The sequence below is a fragment of the Myotis brandtii genome, unplaced genomic scaffold (genome assembly GCF_000412655.1).
Source record: "Myotis brandtii unplaced genomic scaffold, ASM41265v1 scaffold162, whole genome shotgun sequence".
NCBI lineage: Eukaryota > Metazoa > Chordata > Mammalia > Chiroptera > Vespertilionidae > Myotis > Myotis brandtii.
Window position 1 is genome coordinate 1576243 of NW_005355923.1, and position 22180 is coordinate 1598422.

At 42.5% G+C, this 22180-nt stretch overlaps 1 protein-coding gene across 1 annotated transcript in view; it reads right to left on the reverse strand.

Moving 5' to 3' along the window:
* Positions 1 to 337: 337 nt before the first annotated feature.
* BLVRA (biliverdin reductase A) overlaps positions 338 to 22180 on the reverse strand; it is a 24685-nt gene continuing 2842 nt past the window's right edge. Inside the window, exons 2-4 of the mRNA XM_014536446.1 lie at positions 9958 to 10065; positions 4706 to 4877; positions 338 to 697 (exon numbers count right to left, since the gene is read on the reverse strand). Of these exons, the coding sequence (XP_014391932.1) occupies positions 448 to 697; positions 4706 to 4877; positions 9958 to 10065 (530 nt within the window). The 3' untranslated portion in view covers positions 338 to 447. The remainder of the gene's footprint in view (positions 698 to 4705; positions 4878 to 9957; positions 10066 to 22180) is intronic.

A 22180-nucleotide genomic window follows, 5' to 3' on the forward strand; every position in this document is an offset into this window, starting at 1 on the left:
TGAGTTATTGAGGGCAGTGGCTACGTCTCATTCATTTTAAGAAACCCACGTACTTAGCATAGCCGACTAGTGAAAGTTTGTGAGAGAAAATAAAATGCCCTAAAGCAGGGACTAAGGCTCATGGGACTATTTTGTAGTGGTGAAGTGCCCGAGTGGGGTTGAAAGCAAGAATTTCCAATAGACTAACGGAAACAAGCCTGGTAATCCCCTTCTAATAGGGTGGTTGGAAAACGTAAATGAAATCAGGCATACAAAGCTGAGTTCTTCCCTCACCCCCACCACATGTGTGTCTACTCTCAAATACCACGCCCAGTACAACCAGTGACAATAAGCGAAATCTGTTTCCCCAAGACGTGTTTAATTGCAAGAATAGAGGTAAAATCAACTCTCGATAAACATCAAACTATGGTTTCACGTCGCAAGAGCCCGCTGCTTTCTTTTTCTCTTTTAGCCACAGCATTTCTGGATTTCTTCCGCGAGCCACAAGCAGTGCAGGATGCGTTTCTTTTCAGCAGCCAGTTCCACTTCAGAAATCTGGCCCAAGAGTTTCTGGACAAATATAGTCTGATCTTTCAGAAAAATATTCCTATTATCTCCTACATTTGGCACATTCTCCAGGGACCCAGATTTGAAATGGAAGCTTAAATGCCGGTTTCGTTTTAGACCAGGCCCTTTCTCCTCAATCCATGTCAGTGGGCTGCAAAAACAGAAGAACCATGATGTTAGACAGTACACGGGGGCACCAGGGATTGCCTGCTGCCTCCTGGGAACAGGTCCTCGTTTTGTAGCCACCTTCCTGCAGCTGCTGCTCCCCGAGGTGGCTAAGGTGGCAACCCAACCTCCACCAGCCTCCCAAAGGTCATGGATGATCATTTCCAACTTTAGTGCCAAACAGTCCTTTAATTTTGCCACAGACAGGGGAATTCATGCAATGCTTTTTGTGAACACCACTTTATTATTCAGGAGTTCTTACTCTGAGTCTTATAGGTCCCTCTAGGGGAGACAGATAGGAACTACAGGCAATCCATGAAGCACCTGAGATTTTGTGAAAATTCTTCCCATGCGTATGTGCATTTTTATGGGAAAGGATTCCTTCGTTACATTCTCAAAGAAGACCATGACACCAGCACATGCCAGACAAAAACATGAGTGAATTCTAGCAATTGTACAACAGGGTTTCAAGTAACGATCCCTGTCTTGCTAGTTCTTCTGTTGTGGCCTTTGAAGATCATGCTTCCCCTTCTCCCCATCTCCTGCTGTGGCTCTGCTCCATGCCACTCTGCTGTTTGGAGACAGCTGCAACTTAACAATTTGTATCTGGAAACAACCAACAGAGGCTTCTCATGTGCAGTGACAAGGCCTGGAAAAATATCTACTTATAAAATCTGGCCTGCAGACTAAGAAAAGATCTGAGGGGAAAAGAGAAAAGTGGCTCGCAGATCCCAAAGCATTCTTCCCAGGCAGAGTCAGAAGCAAGAGCTGCACGCACAGGATAAAAGGCTTTCCTCACACAGCACACTACCCCACAGGGTCTGTAAACCAAGCAGGGAGGGACTCATCTGCTTAAAGAACTGTAGTTCAGCAAGTTGCCTGTTCTGGAAGCCACTAACATGATCCATGTGTGAATCAACACCAACCCATAAATGCGATGTTCACATTCAGGTCAGGCAAAGACTCTAGTAAACAGTAATTAAATTAAATTAGTAAACTTGTAAGGTGTTCAAATCTATCAACTGAAATTTTTTTGGTTGACTCAAATGAAAAAAAATACATGATTATTATAAACTCTATCAAAAAGTTGGTATAAATTCTTCTAAAAAGTTAATTTTAGCCATAGCCTGTTTGGCTCAGTGGATAGAACGTCAGCCTGTGGACTGAAAGGTCCCAGGTCCGATTCTGTTCAAGGGCACATGCCTGGGTTGCAGGCTCGATCCCCAGTAGGGGGCATGCAGGAGGCAGCCGATCAATGATTCTCTCTCATCATTGATGTTTCTATCTCTCTCTTCCTCTCTGAAATCAATAAAAATATATTTAAAAAACAGTTAATTTCATAGCTAGATTTTTAGGATTTTGTTTTGTGTTGGCTTTATTGAGGTAGAGATGACAAGTGACATGATATTAGTGTCAGCCTGTGGCTAGCTTTAAAACTCATGATACAGCCTTCACAAACATTCCAGAATGTGATGACAAAGATGAATATAAATGCTCCTTATTAACTGCTTTAACACCAGACAAAAACCACTTGAGATACTCCAAATATTCTAATCTACCTAAGAGAATTTCTCAGACCCCTCCATGTAACACACAGCCTTAGAATTTGAGGGGACACACAATGTCAGGATGTTTCCTCCACTTCAACTTCCTAACGGTAAAAATAAATAACGAGTACACATCTTTACCTACGTTGTGGTGGTGATGGTGGTGAAATTAAAAATGCCATTTGTGAGGTGGAGAGTATTACATGCATTAAAAAACTGTAGTATTTGCCACCTGCCCAACCTTCACCCAATGCTTTGCAATGAGAGTCAGCTCTTGTTTCCTGTCTTATTCCCACTCCACGACGGAGCACAGCACCTCCTCCTCTAAGAAGCACGATCTAACCCAGGGGTCCTCAAACTACGGCCCGTGGGCCACATGAAAATACAAATATTGTATTTGTTCCCGTTTTGTTTCTTTACTTCAAAATAAGATATGTGCAGTTATGAATTTTAAAACTGTGGTATTTGCCACCTGCCCAACCTTCACCCAATGATTTGCAATGAGAATCAGCTCTTGTTTCCTGTCTGATTCCCACTCCACGACCCAGCACAGCACCTCCTCCTCTAAGAAGCACGATCTGACCTCTCCAGGTGCCCGTTCCCTGCACTCCTGCAGCACCCTGAGCTACCTTTAGCTCTGCACACAGGGGACAGCACCTGCCAGTGGACACGGCTGCAATTCCACGTGACCAGCATCAGAGCCAGGGCCACCCTCTGCATGTTTCACCGTCATCTGTTCCCTCTGCCTTTTCCTAGCAAAGAGGAGACTCCTCAAAATGGACATCAGGTTTCACTCAGGAAATAAAATAAGTTTCTCTTTTTTTTAAATACCCCAATGGTCTGTTTATTTTACTCCCAAGAGATCCACCTACCTGGAAATACACATAGGAACTCTAAAACCTGAGCTGTTTTAAATATTTTACAGAGCTGAAATACTTTTAAAGGAAATTTATAAATGTGTTTGTTTGTTTTTTTAAAATATATTTTATTGATTTTTTACAGAGAGGAAGGGAGAGGGATAGAGAGTCAGAAACATCGATGAGAGAGAAACATCGATCAGCTGCCTCCTGCACACTCCCCACAGGGGATGTGCCCACAACCAAGGTACATGCCCTTGACTGGAATCGAACCTGGGACCTTTCAATCCATAGGTCGATGCTCTATCCACTGAACCAAACCAGTTAGGGCTATAAATGTGTTTTTGTTGAAAAAGACTTGGTATGAGAAATAATCAGAATATTTGGGGAACAGTATGACAGTATGATGTGATGATAAATAAACAGAACCTTAAATTTTGATCACACTGAGAGACGAATTTTGGACATGTGATAAGCAAGCAAGGTAACATATTAATGGCAGGATCTAGGTGGTATTTGTAAGGGTGTTCACTGCAAAATTCTTTCAACCTCACCATATGTCTGAAACTTTTATAATAAAACTAGAGGCCCAGTGCACGAAAATTCATGCACTGGTGGGGAGGGTCCCTCAGCCTGGCCTTCTCCCTCTCACAGTCTGGGAGTCCTTAGGGGATGTCCTATTGTGGAGGTGACCGGGCCGGCCGATCAGGGGATGGCGCTGCCTCCATCACCCCGCTGCTGCCACCCATCACCCCACTGCTGTGGTGCACGAAAACTCGTGCACTGGTGGGGAGGGTCCCTCAGCCCGGCCTGCTCCCTCTCAGAGTCTGGGAGTCCTTAGGGGATGTCTTACTGAGGAGGCGACTGGGCCAGCCGATCAGGGGATGGCGCTGCCCCCATCACCCCGCTGCTGCCACCCATCACCCCACTGCTGCCATCTAGCCTCCTTCTGTAGGAGGTGACTGGAGGGGCGATTAGGGGTTGGCACCACCCCCATCACCCCGCCAACTGCTGCCACCTGGCCTCTCTCTGTGGGAGGCAACCGGACAGGCTGATTAGGGGACAGTGTCAGCCCCCCCAGGGCCCCCCCATTGCCCCTCCGCCGCCGCTGGCCGCCGTCCCCACCCCCATCACCATTCTCTCCCTCTGCCCACTGGCATGTGCCTTGCTGGCCTGGCACCACCTGCTCGCTGGCTCTTCCCCACCCGCCGACTGGTTGTTCCACAGTTCGGTCAATTTGCATATTGCACTTTTATTATATAGGATTTTGGGAAATATTCAGGCCACAGAAGCTACTAGGTCTGATATTGCTCACTTGTATGGCTCAGGCAACCTGCTCAAATTCTGTAAGTCTGTTTACTTACTAGCCAAGGGTATCATGTTTGTCTTATTTATCTTTCAAGGCTTCTGTGAGGATGAAATAGAGCAATATACGTGAAATCTCAGTAACTGTCCTGTTAGCAAAAGCAGGCAGCCCTTCTGGGGTTGGGGCTAAGGGTGTAGGCCCACCAGGTTCCCTCTAGATTCACCCTGATGAACACGGGAGAATGTCCTTAAGTTTCCTTCTCTTCACGGTTTCCCACAACCTACCGTTTGTTCTCTGTCTCCAAGCACACAGTCATTTTCAGGTACTGATCTTCCTTTCGCTCTTCCAAAGTGGCAGACACAAGAGAAAGTTCCCCGAAGAGAGAGACGAGCCAGGTCAGGCGAGAAATGCCACTGAAAGCAGGGAAACCAAACCGCTCTTCTTCCAATGGGCCAGCTGTGGGAATTACAAACACGGTGAGAAGCAGGAAGCAAAGGACTGACAGCTGGAGAGCAGGGGCGGGGCACACATGGGTATGGTAGGGAGTAACCCCTGTGGCTGGTGACCAGGACAGCACAGCCTCGCCTTACCACATGGGGTGCAAGATGACGAATCACACTGATGAAAACTCAGGTGCTTGAATGTAAACCCTTTCATAAAAGTGTCTCAATTTTTTCTTGTTTATTAGATTTGGTTTTGTTAGTATAATAAAACATTTTATTGGGAACAGCAGTCCATCTAGTCCACGGGCTAATAAAAATGTTTCAGATTTCTAATATGTATGTGCACATATACTATACACAGACACATATATACCAATACATAAGTATCCTCATCAGTTAGTGAGTTGAAGAAGTAAGAAATCAACATATTCAGCTCAAGTCTTATGTTCATATATGTACAATCTAACTATCTGTATACATGGCAAGAAGGTAAAAGTTTCATGATAACTGTGAAGAATACGATAATATCCAGAAACTATGTCAACATCAAGAAAATTGACATAGCCGAAACCGGTTTGGCTCGGTGGGTAGAGCGTCGGCCTGCGGACTGAAAGGTCCCAGGTTCGATTCCGGTCAAGGGCATGTACCTGGGTTTCGGGCACATCCCCAGTAGGGTGTGTGCAGGAGGCAGCTGATCGATGTTCCTCTCTCATCGATGTTTCTAACTCTCTATCTCTCTCCCTTCCTCTCTGTAAAAACTCAATAAAATACATTAAAAAAAAAAAGAAAATTGACATAGTGGTAAGTGTTTTCTTAATCTACTTTCCTGAACAAAATTATATTTAAGAGTATCTGTGTGATATATCTATTCAAGATATAGCTCCTCTTTTCCTCAGCCTAAATTTTAAACATAACCTAGATTTAAAAGACTTCATATCCATTACATTGCTCTATAAACCAAATCTTTCTTATAATTTTGATACCAAAGATAAATTATAAATGAAAGCAAACAGACTTCCCTTCACTATGGTGGAATAGGTCATTGCTATACTCGTCTCCTCCCATTGCTGCATCAAAATTACAACAAAATTATAGAAGACCCATCGTTGAGAAACACCTGAAGAATAGCTGAACAGAACTCCTAGAACTAAGGGTATAAAGAAGAAGCCACCGGAGACTTGTGGGAGAGGCAGAGACCTGGTCTGGACAGGCCCCACATCCATGTTGTGGAGTTAAGAAGTGAGAGGGCTCTCTCAGCTGTGGAGAACCCCTGAGGAGCAAGCAGTCCCAGCCCCACACCAGGCTCCCCAGCCTAAGGCTTCAGAGCCCGGAAACAAAGCCCCCACAACTTCTAACTGTGGGGATGGCAGTGCGTGAGATGAAGGGCTGTTGGAGACCTATGCACAGACTCACTTACTTAAACGCAATTTGTTCTGATCTCCAGCACTGGGGCAGCAGCATGAAAAGTGCCAGGGACATACGGGGGCGGGGGGCTGGATTTACTAACTTTAGGGTGAGGGCTGGAGGGGCAGGGGTTAGGGTGGCTCAATACAAGGACAGAAGTGCTGGTGGACACCATCGTTCCTTTGTTGAGTCCTCCCCACACCCAGCCTGGAGCTCAACAGGCACAATATCTAAGCTATCCACTAAACTACTTAACACCAATCACCCTTCCCTGGTGATTCCCTGAATCCTGACCGACCAAAATCATGCTCCTGCCCCAACCTCTTTCCCAAACAGACTGGCCACCTCATGTCGCAGTGTGCATGTTTCTGAAATACCTCTAAAGTTCAAAAATACCAAACAAGTCGCATCTGGCCCCAGCAGGCCCATTACTACTTGCTAAGCTGCCTTAAACAAGAAACTAGTGGAAGCTGGATCAGTTCTCTACTTAGCCTCTCCCAGGTGCCTCCAAGCCAAGCACAGGTGGCAACCTTCTGCAGATCACTTTGTACCTCTGACCAGGTAGCCCTGGGCAGGACACAGGCAGTGGCTGACCTTGGCCCGAACCAGAGCCTCCCCACCACCCCCCCGCAAAGGCCCCAGAAGCACTATACCTGGTGGCCAGGTTCAGAACAAAACAAAGGACCACCCAACCAGCCCCACAAATGCCAAACCCTAAAGGCAGGTTCAGCAGGAGCAGAGCCCCGCTAAAACAAATTCCACTCCACGGGCCAGCCCCTGCACAACAGCTCACCTGCTGTAGCCACAGACATTCCCCATTGCCTGTCAGCCTCAGGGTAAACCCCTCCCACTGACATCACAATAGCAATAAAGACTCAACTACCACCAAGTGCACACAACCCACACAAAGGAAAGACCTAGAGAACCCAACCAGGTGACAGGGAGACTGTACCACTGGGCCCCGCAGGACACGTACCACATAAGGCCATTCTTCTAAGAGCAGGAAATGTAGCAGATCAACCTAATACAGAGAGGCAGCATAAGTAAGGAGAGAAAGAACTATGCCCCAAATGGAAAAAACCTCCAGAAAAAGAACTTAATGAAATGGAGACAAGCAATCTAACAGGTGCAGAGTTCAAAACACCGGTTATAAGGATGCTCAGTGAAATTAGGGGAAGAGAGATGAACCCACTGAGAACTTCAACAGAGAATAAACATAAAAATGAAAATATAAAAACAAGCCAACGAGTAATGAAGAACACAATAACTGAAATGAAGAACATGAATCAATGGTAGACCAAATGAAGCAGAGGTTCAAGTCAGCTTAGAAAGACAAAGAAAAAACATCCCATCTGAACAGCAAAAAGAAAAAAGAATCAAATAAATAAGGACAGATTAAGAAACTTCTAGGACAACATCAAGCATACCAACATGTGTTCACAGAGGTACTAGAGAGAGAAGAAAGACAGCAAAACCTACGAAGCCAATGAGTAATGAAGAACACAATAACTGAAATGAAGGACACGAATCAACAGTAGACCAAATGAAGCAGAGGTTCAAATCAGCTTAGAAAGACAAAGAAAAAACATCCAATCTGAATAGCAAAAAGAAAAAAGAATCAAATAAATAAGGATAGATTAAGAAACTTCTAGGACAACATCAAGCATACCAACATGTGTTCACAGAGGTACTAGAGAGAGAAGAAAGACAGCAAAACCTATTTGAAAAAATAATAATGGAAAATTTTTCTAATCTGGTGAAGGAAATACACATACAAGTTCAGGGAGCACAGAGTGTCCCAAACATAAAATCCTAAACAACTCAGACCAGCACAAATCATAATTAAAATGCCAAAAGTTGAAGATAAATTACCCCCAATAAGGGGGTAATTTCCAAAATATATAAAGAACGTATACAATTCAACATCAGGAAGACAAACAATCCAATTAAAAAATGGGCAAAGGACCTGAATAGACACTTCTCCAAAGAGGACATACACATGGCCAATAGACATGTGAAAAAAAATGCTCAAAGTCAGTAATCATCAGAGAGATGCAAATTAAAACTACAATGAGGTACCACCTCACACCTGTCAGAATGGCTACTATCAATAAATTAAGAAACAAATACTGGCGAGGATGTGGAGAAAAGGGAACCCTTGTGCACTGCTGGTGGGAATACAGACTGGAGTAATCACTGTGGTAAACAGTATGGAGTTTCATCAAAAATTAAAAATGGAATTGTCTGTTGACCCAGTGATCCCACTTCTGGGAATATATGCTAAGAATCCTAAAACACTAATCAGAATTTTTGCATCCCCATGTTTATAACAGCATTGTTTACAATAGTCAAGATCTAGAAACAGCCTAAGTGCCCATCAGTAGATGAGTGGATAAAAAAGCTATGGCACATTTACACAATGTGGCTATATAAAAGAAGGAACTGTTATCCTTTAGGACAGCATGGGTATACCTGGAGATTATTATGCTAAGCCAAATAAGCCAGTCAAAGGAAGACAAATGCTATAAGATCTCTCTAATATGTGGGATATAAGCAACAAAATTAACCAAGGAACAAAATGGAATCAGAAGCATGGACACACAGCACATACTGGCTGATGTCTGAGGGGGTGTGGGTGGGAGTGACTGTCTAAAGGAGATGAAGGGATTAACTAAAGAAAACATTATATATATATATATTCCATGGACCCAGACAATAGTTTGATGAAGCACAAGGGAGGGGGAGGCGGGGTGTAGAGGAAAAGGTGGGAGCAAAGGGGGGGAAGGGGGTCACCTCCAATAATATCTACATTAAAAATTTTTAATAGAAACAAACAAAAAAAGATAAATTTAAAAATCACTACCTACTCAATCAATCATTAGACTCCATATATACTAGTAAGTGAGATCATACTGGATTTGTATTTTTCTGATTGGTTTGTTTGATTCAGCATAATAATCACCAGGTCCACCCATACATTTTTGCCAATTGAGAAATGGGGGGAAAAAGCAATGCCAGGCCGCATCAGGGTTTTACTTCTTTCATGAAAGCTCTCAGGGAAGGTGGCCAGACAAGGAACCCAGGTAAGGGTGTGGAAAGACAAGGTGTCCATCCAAAGGCGACTACAAGAGGAGGCGGCTCCAGGAGGCTCATTTCCTGTTACTAATGGAGGTGCTTAAAGAACTACCAAGACAGAATAAACAGCCAAATATATAGTAGATCCAAATTTTGGCCACAGTCAATGTCCCAGTAACTTGTGGGAGGAAAGGGGGGCTAGCATATTCTATTTGCTCCACAAAGAGACATTCTCCTCTCCAAGAACCTTTCCCTTCATCCTTTTTTAAAAGAGAGGTTTCACTTTCAACTTCCTGTGAAAAAATAATCTCCAGCTTGTTAAGATTTCATGAGGCAAAACTCTGCTTAGTAGACGGGGACAGTGGCCTAACAATGCTTACGATTTCTAATACACTTTTACCCAAGCACACCAAGCAATTCAGTCTCATTTGAGAACAAAAAGAAAAATTAGATAATTTTATTGTTTGTAGGTGCATAATAAATTAAACTGGCCTCAGTCAGAGAGTCTTTAGTAGAAATAAATCCAAGCTCACCCTCTAGAGAGCTAGGAAATAACCATCTGGCATCCTGGCCCCACCAGTTACACGTGACCTGTGATCCCACCTAAAACTGACCTGTGAAGAGAAGAGACCCTTTCAGCAGGTCTTTCCCCACCACTTCTTTTTTCAGGAACGCAAACTCCTCCATCAAGAGCTCAATATGTTCCTCATGCAAGACTTTCCCTGTGACGACAAAAATGGAACAGAAAGGCAATCATCATCAATTGCACAGAGCTGTGCATCCCAGAGTATGAATCTGTGTTTCCCCAGCACAGAAGGACATACAGACCTCAAAACCAATTTGGGAACACTACACCTTTAAGCACCCCAGCTGTAGGTAGAGCCAATTCTAAAATTACAACAGGAATAACAATCTAAGAAAGCAAGATTATATCCACCTGCCTCAAAGGCAAGATGAGATCAGGAAAATATCAGAATGGTGTAGCATAAAATTCTAAGACACAAAAAGAAGAAAAGGGGTTGTCGAGATTAAAGGAAAGAAGCTAGAACTAGACTTTATTTCAAAGAATTGAAAAAAAACAGATGACTTTTTAAATTATCTGGGTTAGAGGGAAAATAAAACCTTAATATTTATATGTTTTTTTTAATTCTAAAAGAAAACCATTTAAAATTTTTTGCTCTAATGGCTTTTTCATATCTAAGCCAGGAATTTCATAACAACCCAAACTATTTTGTAATTAAGTGCAAAGTGTGGTTATGATCTACACTTTCATTGAAACAAAGAGAGAAATCTGGGCCATCGGAAGATACTCACCAACCTTTGCTTAACCCAGACTCACAGAAAACACTGCAGAACTTACTGGGCTTGTTCTGCACCTCACTTAGTGGGCGGGAATGTCTTCGGAGTCTCCAGAGAGTGAGGTGTGTGGGAGAGTGAGATTCATCCATCCACTCCTAACCCATAAATAATGTCAGAGCTTCTTACAGTGAACAGACCTTCTCTCCTGTGGGTGATTGCATCACGTGCATGCGCATGAGGGGAGGCTGGGCATCTGGGAAGTTTAACCATGTTTCAGAGCATGTTGTATTCTCTCCAGCACTATTTCTATATTTCCATTTCTGCATTTCCATGTCCATGGTCATTAAGAAAATTTTATCTTTCAACTGCATCTTTGGATGTTTTTCTATCATTCAATTAATGCTCTATTGTGATAAATGTGGCAACCACAGTATACACATGTACACACGAATGCGTGCGCGCGCGTGCACACACACACACACACACACATCCATATACATATTTTCTTTAGGTCAGTTCACTGAAAGGACTTAGGAGCAAAGATAACTGAAAAGAAAAAGCAATGAGCACACCTAGCATATAAATATTGGCATCAAAATATCAATTACTTCCCTATTGGGAATGTAAATTAATGCAGCCTGTGAAAAACAGTACGGAGGTTCCTCAGACAAGTAAAGATAGAACTACCACATGATCCAGCTTCTGGCTATTTATCTGAAGGCAACAAAAACACAAACGTCAAAAGATATGTGCACCCCTATGTTCAATGCAGCATCATTTACAACAGCCAAGACATGGAAAGGATCTAAGTGTCCACTGACGGATGAATGGAAAAAGAAAATGTGATACGCACATACTCAATGGAATATTATTTAGCCATAAAAAGAAAATCTTGCCATTTGAGACAATATTGACCTTGAGGGCATTATACTAAGTAAAATTAGTCAGACAGAGAAAGACAAATATCATATGATTTCACTTATATATGGAATCTAAAATAAAAGGAACAAAAACACTCAACGATACAGAGAAGAGATTGGTGGTTGCCAGAGATAGGAGGTGAGAAGTAGGCAAAGAAGGTAAAAAAGGTGGTCAAAAAGTACAAACTTCCAGTTACAAGATAAATAAGTTTGGGAATGTAATGTACAGCATGGTGACTATAATTAGTACTTACCTGTGTATTTGAAAGTTGCTAAGAAAGTAAATCTTAAAAGTTCTGATACAAAAAAATGATGATGTGTAGTAAGAAATCTTAGCTAGACTTGTGGTGATCACTGCACAATATATATAAGTAATAATTATGTTGTATATCTGAAACTAATATGTTATGTGTCAATCATATCTCAATTTTTTAAAGATTTTAATTAAAAAATACCATTTACCACTAAATGAACTAGGGCTCTTTGAAAAAAATGTCTAGTTGCAGGGCTGAGGTAGAAAAAGTTTACCATGAACATAAACCATTTCAAACAATGACAGAAATATAACAACGTGAGACAAGAAGTAGCATGAAGAGGTCCCCATTGACCGAATATGAAAAAATTTGAATATCAAAATAAACAATGAAAATGGAGTATAGCCCTAACTGGTTTGGCTCAGTGGATAGAGTGTCCGCCTGTGGATTGAAGGGTCCCAGGTTCGATTCCGGTCAAGGGCATGTACCTTGGCTGCGGGCACATCCCCAGTAGGGGGTGTGCAGGAGGCAGCTGATCGATGTTTCTTGCTCATTGATGTTTCTGACTCTCTATCCCTCTCCCTTCCTCTCTGTAAAAAATCAATAAAATATATTTTTTTAAAAAAAGAAAAGAAAATGGACTATAAAAGGAAGCCATACTGATATAAAAACATAAGTAGAAAGTGTGATAAATAATGAATATTACTAGGTTTCAAACTACCTCCCCACAAAATAATCATTAATTATTAATGGGAAAAAATTAACTTTCATTGGAGTAGCCTAGCAGACACCACCTTAATCAAATGATATCATCAATAATGGACAAATTGAAATTGAATGGCACCTGATAGGATGCAATGCAAAAAACATAAGATCACCTCTATGATATTTCTATAAAAGATGCATATCCCAAAAATAATTATGAAAAAATATCAGGCAAACCCAAATTTAGGAACATTATACAAAATAACTGGCTAGTAATCTTTCTAAATACCTAGGAAAGACTGAGGAACTGTCCAGAGCAGAGGTTAAAAGTGACATGACAGGGGATGAGAAGAGATAAACCAAAGAACTTATATACTTACTAGAGGCCTGGTGCATGAATTTGTGCATGGGTGGGGTCTGGCCAGCCCTCCCAGATGGGGGCCCATCGAGCTGGGCTGGCTGGGGGGGAGGAGAGGGGCTGCAGGCGGATGGCCAGCCGGCCCCGCCACCAATCAGGGTGTTGGGGGCCGATAAGGGGGTGATCGGGGCCCAGATCAGGCTGGTTGGCTGCTGCAGTGGGTGTCATAGCCACCGGTCATTCTGGTCATTCTGGTTGTTCCACTGTTCTGGTTGCTGGGCTTTTATATATATAGATATGCACAGCACATGGACACGTGCAATAGGGTAGTGAAGACATAGCGGAGAGGGTAAGGGCTGGGAAGATGGAGGTAAAGGGGGTAGGGAAGATATCTGTAATACTATCTATATATATAAAACCCTAAGAAACCAAATGACCAGTCGACTGGTCGCTATGACGTGCACTGACCACCAGGGGGTAGACATTCAACACAGGAGCTGCCCCTGGTGGTCAGTGCACTCCCACAGCTGGAGTACCGCTCAGCTGACCGACAGGCACCAGATGCTGGGCTCATGGCTGGCAAGTGCAGCTGCATCAGCATGAGCCTCTCCCGCCTCAGCGGCAGCGCTACCAAGCAGAGGCGGCAGCAGGTGAAGCGGGTCCGGAGTGCGTGGGAGCAGTGTGGCGCCCGGCCTGGGCTCGGGCTCCTCCCCGGCTGCCTGCACTTTGAGCACTACTACATGTCGGACTGCCGGTTTTGGGATCGGGTTGAAACCAGCAGTCCTACATCCCCTGAGGGGTCCCTGATTGCAAAAGGGCACAGGCCAGGCTGAGGGACCCCACGGGTGCACGAATCCGAATCCATGCACTGGACCTCCAGTGAACAATAAAAAGTTTATTTAAAAAAACAAAAGATAACTTCTTAGAATAAAATAAGAGGGCAATTGGCAATTAATGGACTTGAATTCCCAGATCATTTGTTTCCTCAAACATATTACAGCAGGTTTTTGACATAAGCAGTATGGGTGTTTTGTCTATTATAGGTGTAATAAATGAGTATTTTTAAATTTGACAGAAAAAGAAGAAATAAAAATACCCAGGACCCTAATTACCAGAAAGAACCACTACTAAAATATTGGTACATTTCCTTCCTGTCATTCTGCCCTGGGTTCCATTTTCATGGTTGTAATTCTCTGGTAAAAAACAAAAAATATATTTAATTTTAATATTAAAGTCTAAACATAAATTAATGTCTGTTGAAAACTGAGCAAATGTTGGAACAAAATACAACCCCCCCCCCCGATTCTACCAGTTAATCACAGTTACCATTTTCTTTCATATGCTTTTTTTCTTGCATATATGGGATTATGATGTTTAAGAAATATAGGAACAGTCCTGGCCAGTGTTGCTAAGTGGTTAGAGCATTGTCCTGCACACTAAAGGGTCATGGGTTTGATTCCTGGTCAAGGGCACATACATGGGTTTCAGATTTGATCCCTGGTCCAGGTTAGGGTGCATGGGGGAGGCAACCAATCTATGTGTCTCTCTACATTGATGTTTCTCTCGAGCATCTAGCTCTAGCTCTAGCTCTCCTCTCTCTCTCTCTCTCTCTCTCTCTCTTTCCCCCCTCCCTCCCTTCCTCCCTTTCACTCCCTGTACAAATCAATGGAAAAAAATAGACTTGGGTACAAAAAAAAAAGAAATACAGGAACTTGCTTAGAGGTAATCTGAAGAGAGGTCTGGTAATTAGTCATCGATGTCACTGTGGGGACAAAGGACTAACAGGAAAGGAGCCCCAGGGATCTTTCTGGGGTAATAAAATGTGCTATATCTTGACTGGACTAATAATTACATTGGTTTATACTTTGTCAAAATTCATTTAACTCTGCACTTAAAATCTCAGCTTTTTATCATAGGAAAATGACATCTCAATTTACAAAATGCCTAGATTTAAGTCATTCATTAAGTTATTTAGATGAATCTCAGAATTATTACTCCATTTCTTCAAGTCCTTTGTTTTGTTCTATTCAGAGTTGCTGCTGTAGAAGAAACAAGACATATTTCTTAGCAATTCTTGCATCAAAGGGTTCTAGCTCTGAAACTAGTTTCACTATTGATGCAAGTGCTAGAAAATGTTTGTCCTGGTTATTATTTAAACTAGAGGCCTGATGTCCATCCCTAACCCCTGACAATCACTAATCTGTCCTCCATTTCTAAAATTTGGTCATTTCTTTAAAAATTATGTAATTGAAATCATACAGTATGTATCCTTTTGTGATTGTATTTTTCACTCAGCATATTTCTTAAAGATTCATCCAAGGTCTGTGTTTCAATAGTATGTTCCTTTTTGTTGAATAGTATTCCATGGTATGGCTATAGCACGCAGATTGGTTAAACCAGGGGTGGGCAAACTTTTTGACTCAAGGGCCACAATGGGTTCTTAAACTGGACCGGAGGGCCGGAACAAAAGCATGGATGGAGTGTTTGTGTGAACTAATATAAATTCAAAGTAAACATCATTACATAAAAAGGTACGGTCTTTTTTTTTTTAGTTTTATTCATTTCAAATGGGCCGGATCCGGCCCGCGGGCCGTAGTTTGCCCACGGCTGACCCCCTGGTGGTCATAGCTACCAGTCACTTAGGCTTTTATACATGTAGATGTGTCAAACTTCACAAGCTATCCCTTACGACTGGTGAAGTGAGAGATGGGGCTTGAGAGACACTAATCCTAGAAGAATTCTGAGAAGCAGAAGAGCAGGCCATGAACTGTCCTGGGTCACCAACAGATACATTTTATGTGCATCCATAAAACAAGGTTTTCCATTCCATTTATAATATATAAAGTGCAAAAAGTACATTTAACCAAGCACTAGACAACTATATAAGAATCAATGCTGGGACTGTTTCCTATGGTATCCTATATAAATATGACAGAACAATTCTCAGAATAATTTTTCGTATTCAAAGATGAGATCTCCATCTTTATAATTCTACTCCCTACCAACTTAAGCAGTGAAAAATATAATTCTATCCTCTTCCAACTGAAGTAACTATATATATATAAAAGCCTAAGCAACCAAACGACCGAATGAGCAAACAACTGGTCTTCTGGTTGCTATGATGCACACTGACCACCAGTGGGCAGACTCTCAATGCAGGAGTTGCCCCCTGGTGGTCAGTGAACTCCTACAGCCAACCTCCCATGGCTGGCCAACCTCCCGAGGTCCCTCCCCCTAGCTGGCTGGTCCCCATCAGCCCCAATCACCAACCAGGCCAAGGGACCCCACCTGTGCATGAATTCGTGCACCCGGCCTCTAGTATTAAATAAAAGGGAAAGGGATACTGCCTCACAAACTGACATAATGAATTCATACCTTTAATTGAGATTGGGATGGAGCCTGCAACCCAGGCACGTGCCCTTGACTGGCATTGAACCCAGGGCCCTTTAGTCCACAGGCCGATGCTCTAATCAATTGAGCCAAACTGGCTAGGGCTCATTGTTTCTTTATCCTCGTGTTTCTATCTGTTGTTTCAGTTTGGTGGTATTCTACAATTTTTTTGTTTCCTCTTTTTTTAAGTTATGTGTTTTAATTTTAGACTTTTGTGTGTGTGGTTATCATTAAGTTTATGCAAAAGAAAGTTTCATATATACAGTAGTCCTTTTTATTCTGAATGCATCTTTTCTCCAGAGATGTTTGAAAATTCAGACCTTTACCCTTCCCCTTTTATATTTTTCTTGTCAGGAATTTTCCTTATTTATGCTGTGAGTTAATTTCCAAATTGCAGTAGATCCTATCTTTTCCTCTGTCTTCTTTAGTATTTTTACCTTCTTTAACCTTAGTTATATTTAAATGTATAATACCCTGTTCTGAAAAAGGGCTGCAATATCCTATTTCTGTCTGATGGTTTGTAATCTTGCTTATAGTTTGGTATAATTTTACCTTTTGTTTCAGAATTTCCTGTAATGGAGGTCTTAAGGTGGTAAATTCCCTGGGCTGCTGTGTGTCTGGAAAAGTTTTTATTTCTCCTTTATATTTAAAGAATAACTTTGCTGAATATATTGTTCTTGACCAATAGATAATTTTTCCCTTTCAATAGTTTGAGTATTTGATTCCATTCTCTCCTAGCTTGTAGGGCTGCTGCTGAGAAACCCGATGATAACCTAATGAGATTTCCTTTAGAGCTTACTCTCTTCTTTTCCCTGGCTGCCTTGAGAATTCTTTCTTTGTTATTAATTTTTGACAGTTTTAATGCAATGTGCCTTGGAGAAGGCCTTTTTGGATTAAGATAATTAGGTGTTCTGTTTGCTTCTGGATTCAAGCATCTAGCTTTGTCCATAGGTTTGGGAAATTCTCATCAACTCTCTGTATGAATAGGACTTCTGCTCCCTTCTCCTTCTATACTCTTTCTGGTATACCTATTGTGTTAATATGTCTCTCTGATTGAGTCAGATAGTTCTCATAGAGTTCTTTCATATACTCTCAAGTCTCTCTCTTCCATCTGCATCATTACTATCTTCAATCTTTAAAGATTTCTATCTTCAATTTCACTAATTCTTTTCTCCAACTGGTAAGCATTTTTTCCTGAGCCTCTAGTTCATCACTATTTATCAAATTTCTACTTGTTTTTTTTTAAGCTTCAATGTCTTTATTAAAGTACTGCTTTTGTTGATTTTATTTCTGAGTTCATTAAACTTCTTGTGTTTTCTTGTATCTCATTGAGGGTTTTTCCAGAACTGCAACCCTGACTTCTCTATCATTTAAATCACATATTTCTATGCCTTTAAGTTTATTTTCTAGAGATTTGCATTTCCTTTCGGAGTTGCCTCACTGCCTTGGTTATTCATTGTATGTCATAGATTCCTTCTTGTCTAGGCATCTACAGAAATGAGATCTGCTTTTTATTTTTTTTAGTATCACTTCTCGAGTAGGTTGATAAGAAGTCTTGTTTTCCAGAAGGTGGCACTGAAGGACAAGTTTTTTAGTTTCTCTTGTGCTGCTCTAGCTTCTGGGATCTCTGCAGAATGGTTGAAAATGTCCTGTATCCCCTAGTCTCTTCTGTAACCAGGTCACCTTGGTCTCAAGGCACCACCGCTGTGGGGGAATGTGGTGGACGATGGTGTTACGAGCCTGTGAAATCACCAGGGTGAGGTGTGGTAAGCTGGCAGAGGTCAGCTGTTGCACTTGTGGTTTGTCCTCCAGTAATTGCCAGACCTCAGCTGCTTCACCTCTGTATCTCCACCCATCACTAGGATTAACTGCCGCATGTACCTGCCATTCAGGGGGAAAAATCCTTCTGTCACTCCAGTCCTAGAGTTTGTATATAATGTGTTTTATAGCCCAGTGCTCACAGCTGTAGCTTCTTCTAGGGCCGCTGCTACCTCTGGAAGAGTGAAGGGAGGTGGCCAGGCTCCATGGCTTGTTCTGCCTGACTACAGGGGCCACAACATAACCACATCTCTGTGCTTCGTTTTTGCCCCGGTCACTGGGTTTAGTGCACTGTGTACCAACCACTCTGGCAGGAACGTTCACTGTATCTCTTTGCTCCTCTGGGCTGCAGGAAATACAGATGGCAACCTGATTCCTCCCCTCTTTCAAGACCCATAGGGCTGCATCTGTGGTACCATCTCTGCTCTTCTACCCTCCCCCTTCCCCTCGCCTCCTTCCCCACTTGCTCCCATTCACCCACTTTCAGATGTTTCAATGCACAAATCTCTCAGATGTGTTTGTATTCAGCAGGGAATTCTCTGTTCAATTATCACTGTTCAAATTATTGTAACTTCAAAAAGAAAGACCAGGGGAACTTCTCATGCTGCTATTTCGCTGTAGTCTTTCTCCTTTACAGGTTTCTGTATTTGTCTTTACATTTTACCAGGGAGCTCTTTTTATAAGTTTGTATGCCTTCCTGTTGCTGCCTAGTATCCTTTTGTTTTAATTTGAAGGAACTTCCTTTAGCAATTCTTCTAGGGTACTAGTAGGCCTAGTGGTGATTAATTCACTCAGCTTTTGTTTGTCTGGGAAAGTCTTAGTTCTGCTTTCATTTCTGAAGGACAGTTCTGCTCAATATTGTATTCTTGTTTGGCAGATTTTTTTTTTCTTTCAATACTTTGAATACATCTGACCTTCATCGTTCTTGCTGAGAATTCTGCTGATAATCTTAAAGGAGTTTTCTTGTATATAATGAGTCACTTTTCTCTTGCTTTTCTTCAAGAGTCTGCCCTTATATGTAACTTTTGAAGGTGTGATTATAATGTGTCTTGGTGTGAGTCTTGAGGTTTATTCTAGTTAGAGTTCATTAAGTTTCTGGAAATTGTATATCATTTCATTTGTCAAATTTTTGGAAGTTTTCAACCATTATTTCTTTAAATAAGCTCTCTGCCCTTTTCTCTCTTTTCCCTTTGTGACATATATGGATCTGCTTGATGGTATCCCATAAATCCTTAAGATTTCTTCACTGTTCTTCATTGTTTTTTCTCTTTGTCCTTACGAATCAAATTTCAAATGATCCATCCAAGTTTGGTCTTTTCTTCATTTGGTTGATTAAGGTTGTTGTTGAGCCCATCTTGTTGGCTCTTCAGTTCCAGAATTTGTTTGGTACTTTTTATAGTTTACATCTCTTTGTTGATATATTTTCATTTTGCTCATGTACTGTTTTCCTGATTCTTGTTTATTTGTTTGTGGTCTCTCTTAGCTGACTGTGTATCCTTTACAGAGTTGCTTTTAATTCTTTTTCAGATAATTCATAGGTCTGCATTTCTTAGGGTCAGTTTCAGAAAATATTTCATTGGGCTGTTTTCCTCTTTCTTTGTTTTCCTTGTGATTATTTGTTGAGTTTTGAATACTGGACAAAACAGGCACATTTCCATCTTTACAGACTAGTTTTGTAAAGGAGACTTTCACCACTCAGCCAGGCAAAAAAATTCTGGGGAGGAGGGATTACCAAAATTTTTCTGGGAATGTATCATCTCTGGGATTATATGTATAATTTCCAAATTAAAGAGGTTTGTCCCTGTTCTCAAGAACCTGTAATCTCTTGCTCCCCCCGATGGCTATCTGCAATAATGCACTCTCTCTGGCACTCAACTTGTTTTTAACAGTCCCCAAACTGGCATTCAAAGTATAAATGTCTTTGAGAAAATTGGACAGATATGTACAACAAAATTAAACTAAACCAACTTCTTACACCATACACAAGCATAAACTCAACATGGATTAAAGACTTAAATGTTAGACTTGAAACCATAAAACTTCTAGAAGAAAACCCAGGCAGTAAAATCTTAGACATTTCTCATAGCAATATTTTTTATAATATATCTTCTTGAGCAAGAAATACAAAAGAAAAATAAACAAATGGGACTTCTTTTTTAAAATATTTTCATTGATTTCAGAGAGGAAAATAGAGGAAGAGAGAGATATCCTAATATATAAAAGCCCAGAGTCATAACTACCAATCACGATCAAAGGCTGACCAACCCGGAAGTCCTTCAGTCAGCGCTGGGTTGCCAGCAACCCAGCACTTACTGCCCCACTGCAGCCTGGTGACCCAGCACTGACTGCCCCACTGCAGCCTGGTGACCCAGCACTGACTGCCCCACTGCAGCCTGGTGACCCAGCACTGACTGCCCCACTGCAGCCTGGTGACCCAGCACTGACTGACTGCCCCACTGCTGCCTGGGGACCCAGCACTGACTGCCCCACTGCAGCCTGGTGACCCAGCACTAACTGCCCAGGAGGCTGAGACCCAGAGAGAGAGGCAGGGTCTGATCAGCAGCCTCAGTGAGAGCTGTTGATCAGTACTTGCCTCTCTTTTTCTCTCCCTCTTTCTTTCCAGGCTTGACCAGCAGCTGGGCCTTTCTTTCTTTCCCGGCCTCCGCAAGGGCTGCTGTTCAGCCCACCCTCTCTGATTGGGCCCGGGGATAGGCCCGAAGATGCTGACTGACATAGGAAACGGCCAATCAGAACCTAATGTGGGTGCTGTGAAGAACCAATGGCTGCCTAGGAGGCAGAGCTTCTGATGCTGACTGGCATAGAAACCAACCAATCAGAACCAAATCTGGGTGCTGTGGGAGCCAATGGCTGCCTAGGAGGCAGAGCTTTTGACACATAGAAACTGACCAATCAGAACCAAATCTCGGTTCTGTGGGGAGCCAATGGCTTCCTAGGAGGTGGAGCTTTTAACGCTGACTGGCATAGAAACTGACCGATCAGAAACAAATTGGCCAGCAGAGGAGGGCAGTTGGGGGCAAGATCAGGCCTGCCGGGGGGCAGTTAGGGGCAACCAGGCCGGCAGGGGAGGGCAGTTAGGGGTGATCAGGCTGGCAGGCAGAGGCAGTTAGGGGCGATCAGGCAGGCATGCAGGGGAGCAGTTAGGAGCCAGTGGTCCCAGATTGCGAGTGGGATGTCCGGCAGTTGGACATCCCCCAAGGGGTCCCCAATTGGAGAGGGTGCAGGCTGGGCTGAGGGAACCCCCCCCTCCCCCTGTGTACGAATTTCATGCACCAGGCCTCTAGTATAAACATAAACGATGAGAGAGAATCATTGATCAGCTGCCTCCTGCATGCTCTCTACTGGGATTGAGCCCACAACCTGGGCATGTGCCCTGACCAGGAATTCAACCATGACCTCCTGGTACATAGGTGAACACTCAACCACTGAGCCACACCAGTTGGGCTAGCTTTCCTTGTTTTTAATGACCTTGACATTTCTGAAGAGTACTAGTCAGGTATTTTGCAGAATGACCCTTAACTGGGATTTTTCTGATGTTTTTCTTATAATTAGCCTGGGGTAATGTGTTTTAGAAAAAGGGTAATCACATTCTCATCACATCATATCAAGCACATGCTATTAACATGAGTTATCACTATATCATGACCATCTGGTTTAGGCAGTTTCTATTTTCGCCCATGTAAAGTTACTCTTTTTTCCTCCTTTTCATCTTGTGCTTTTTAAAAGTAACTCACTACATGTAGGACATTATCTTCTTGAAAAACTTAGCCTGTTATCTTGCAGAGTATTCCACATTCTAGTTTGTTTGATTTTATTATTTGGGGTCACTTTTATCCCTCTGTTTTCTGCAAACTGAAAGTTTAATTTAAATATTAAATACTAGAGGCCCAGTGCACAAAAATTTGTGAAATTTGTGCACTCGGGGGGGGGGGGTCCCTCAGCCCGGCCTGTGCCCTCTCGCAGTCTGGGACCCCTCGGGGGTGACCACTTGCTGGCTTAGGCCTGCTCCCCGCCGGATTGGGCCTAAGCTGGCAATCAGACATCCCTCTGGCAGCCCGGCAGCCCTCGGGGGATG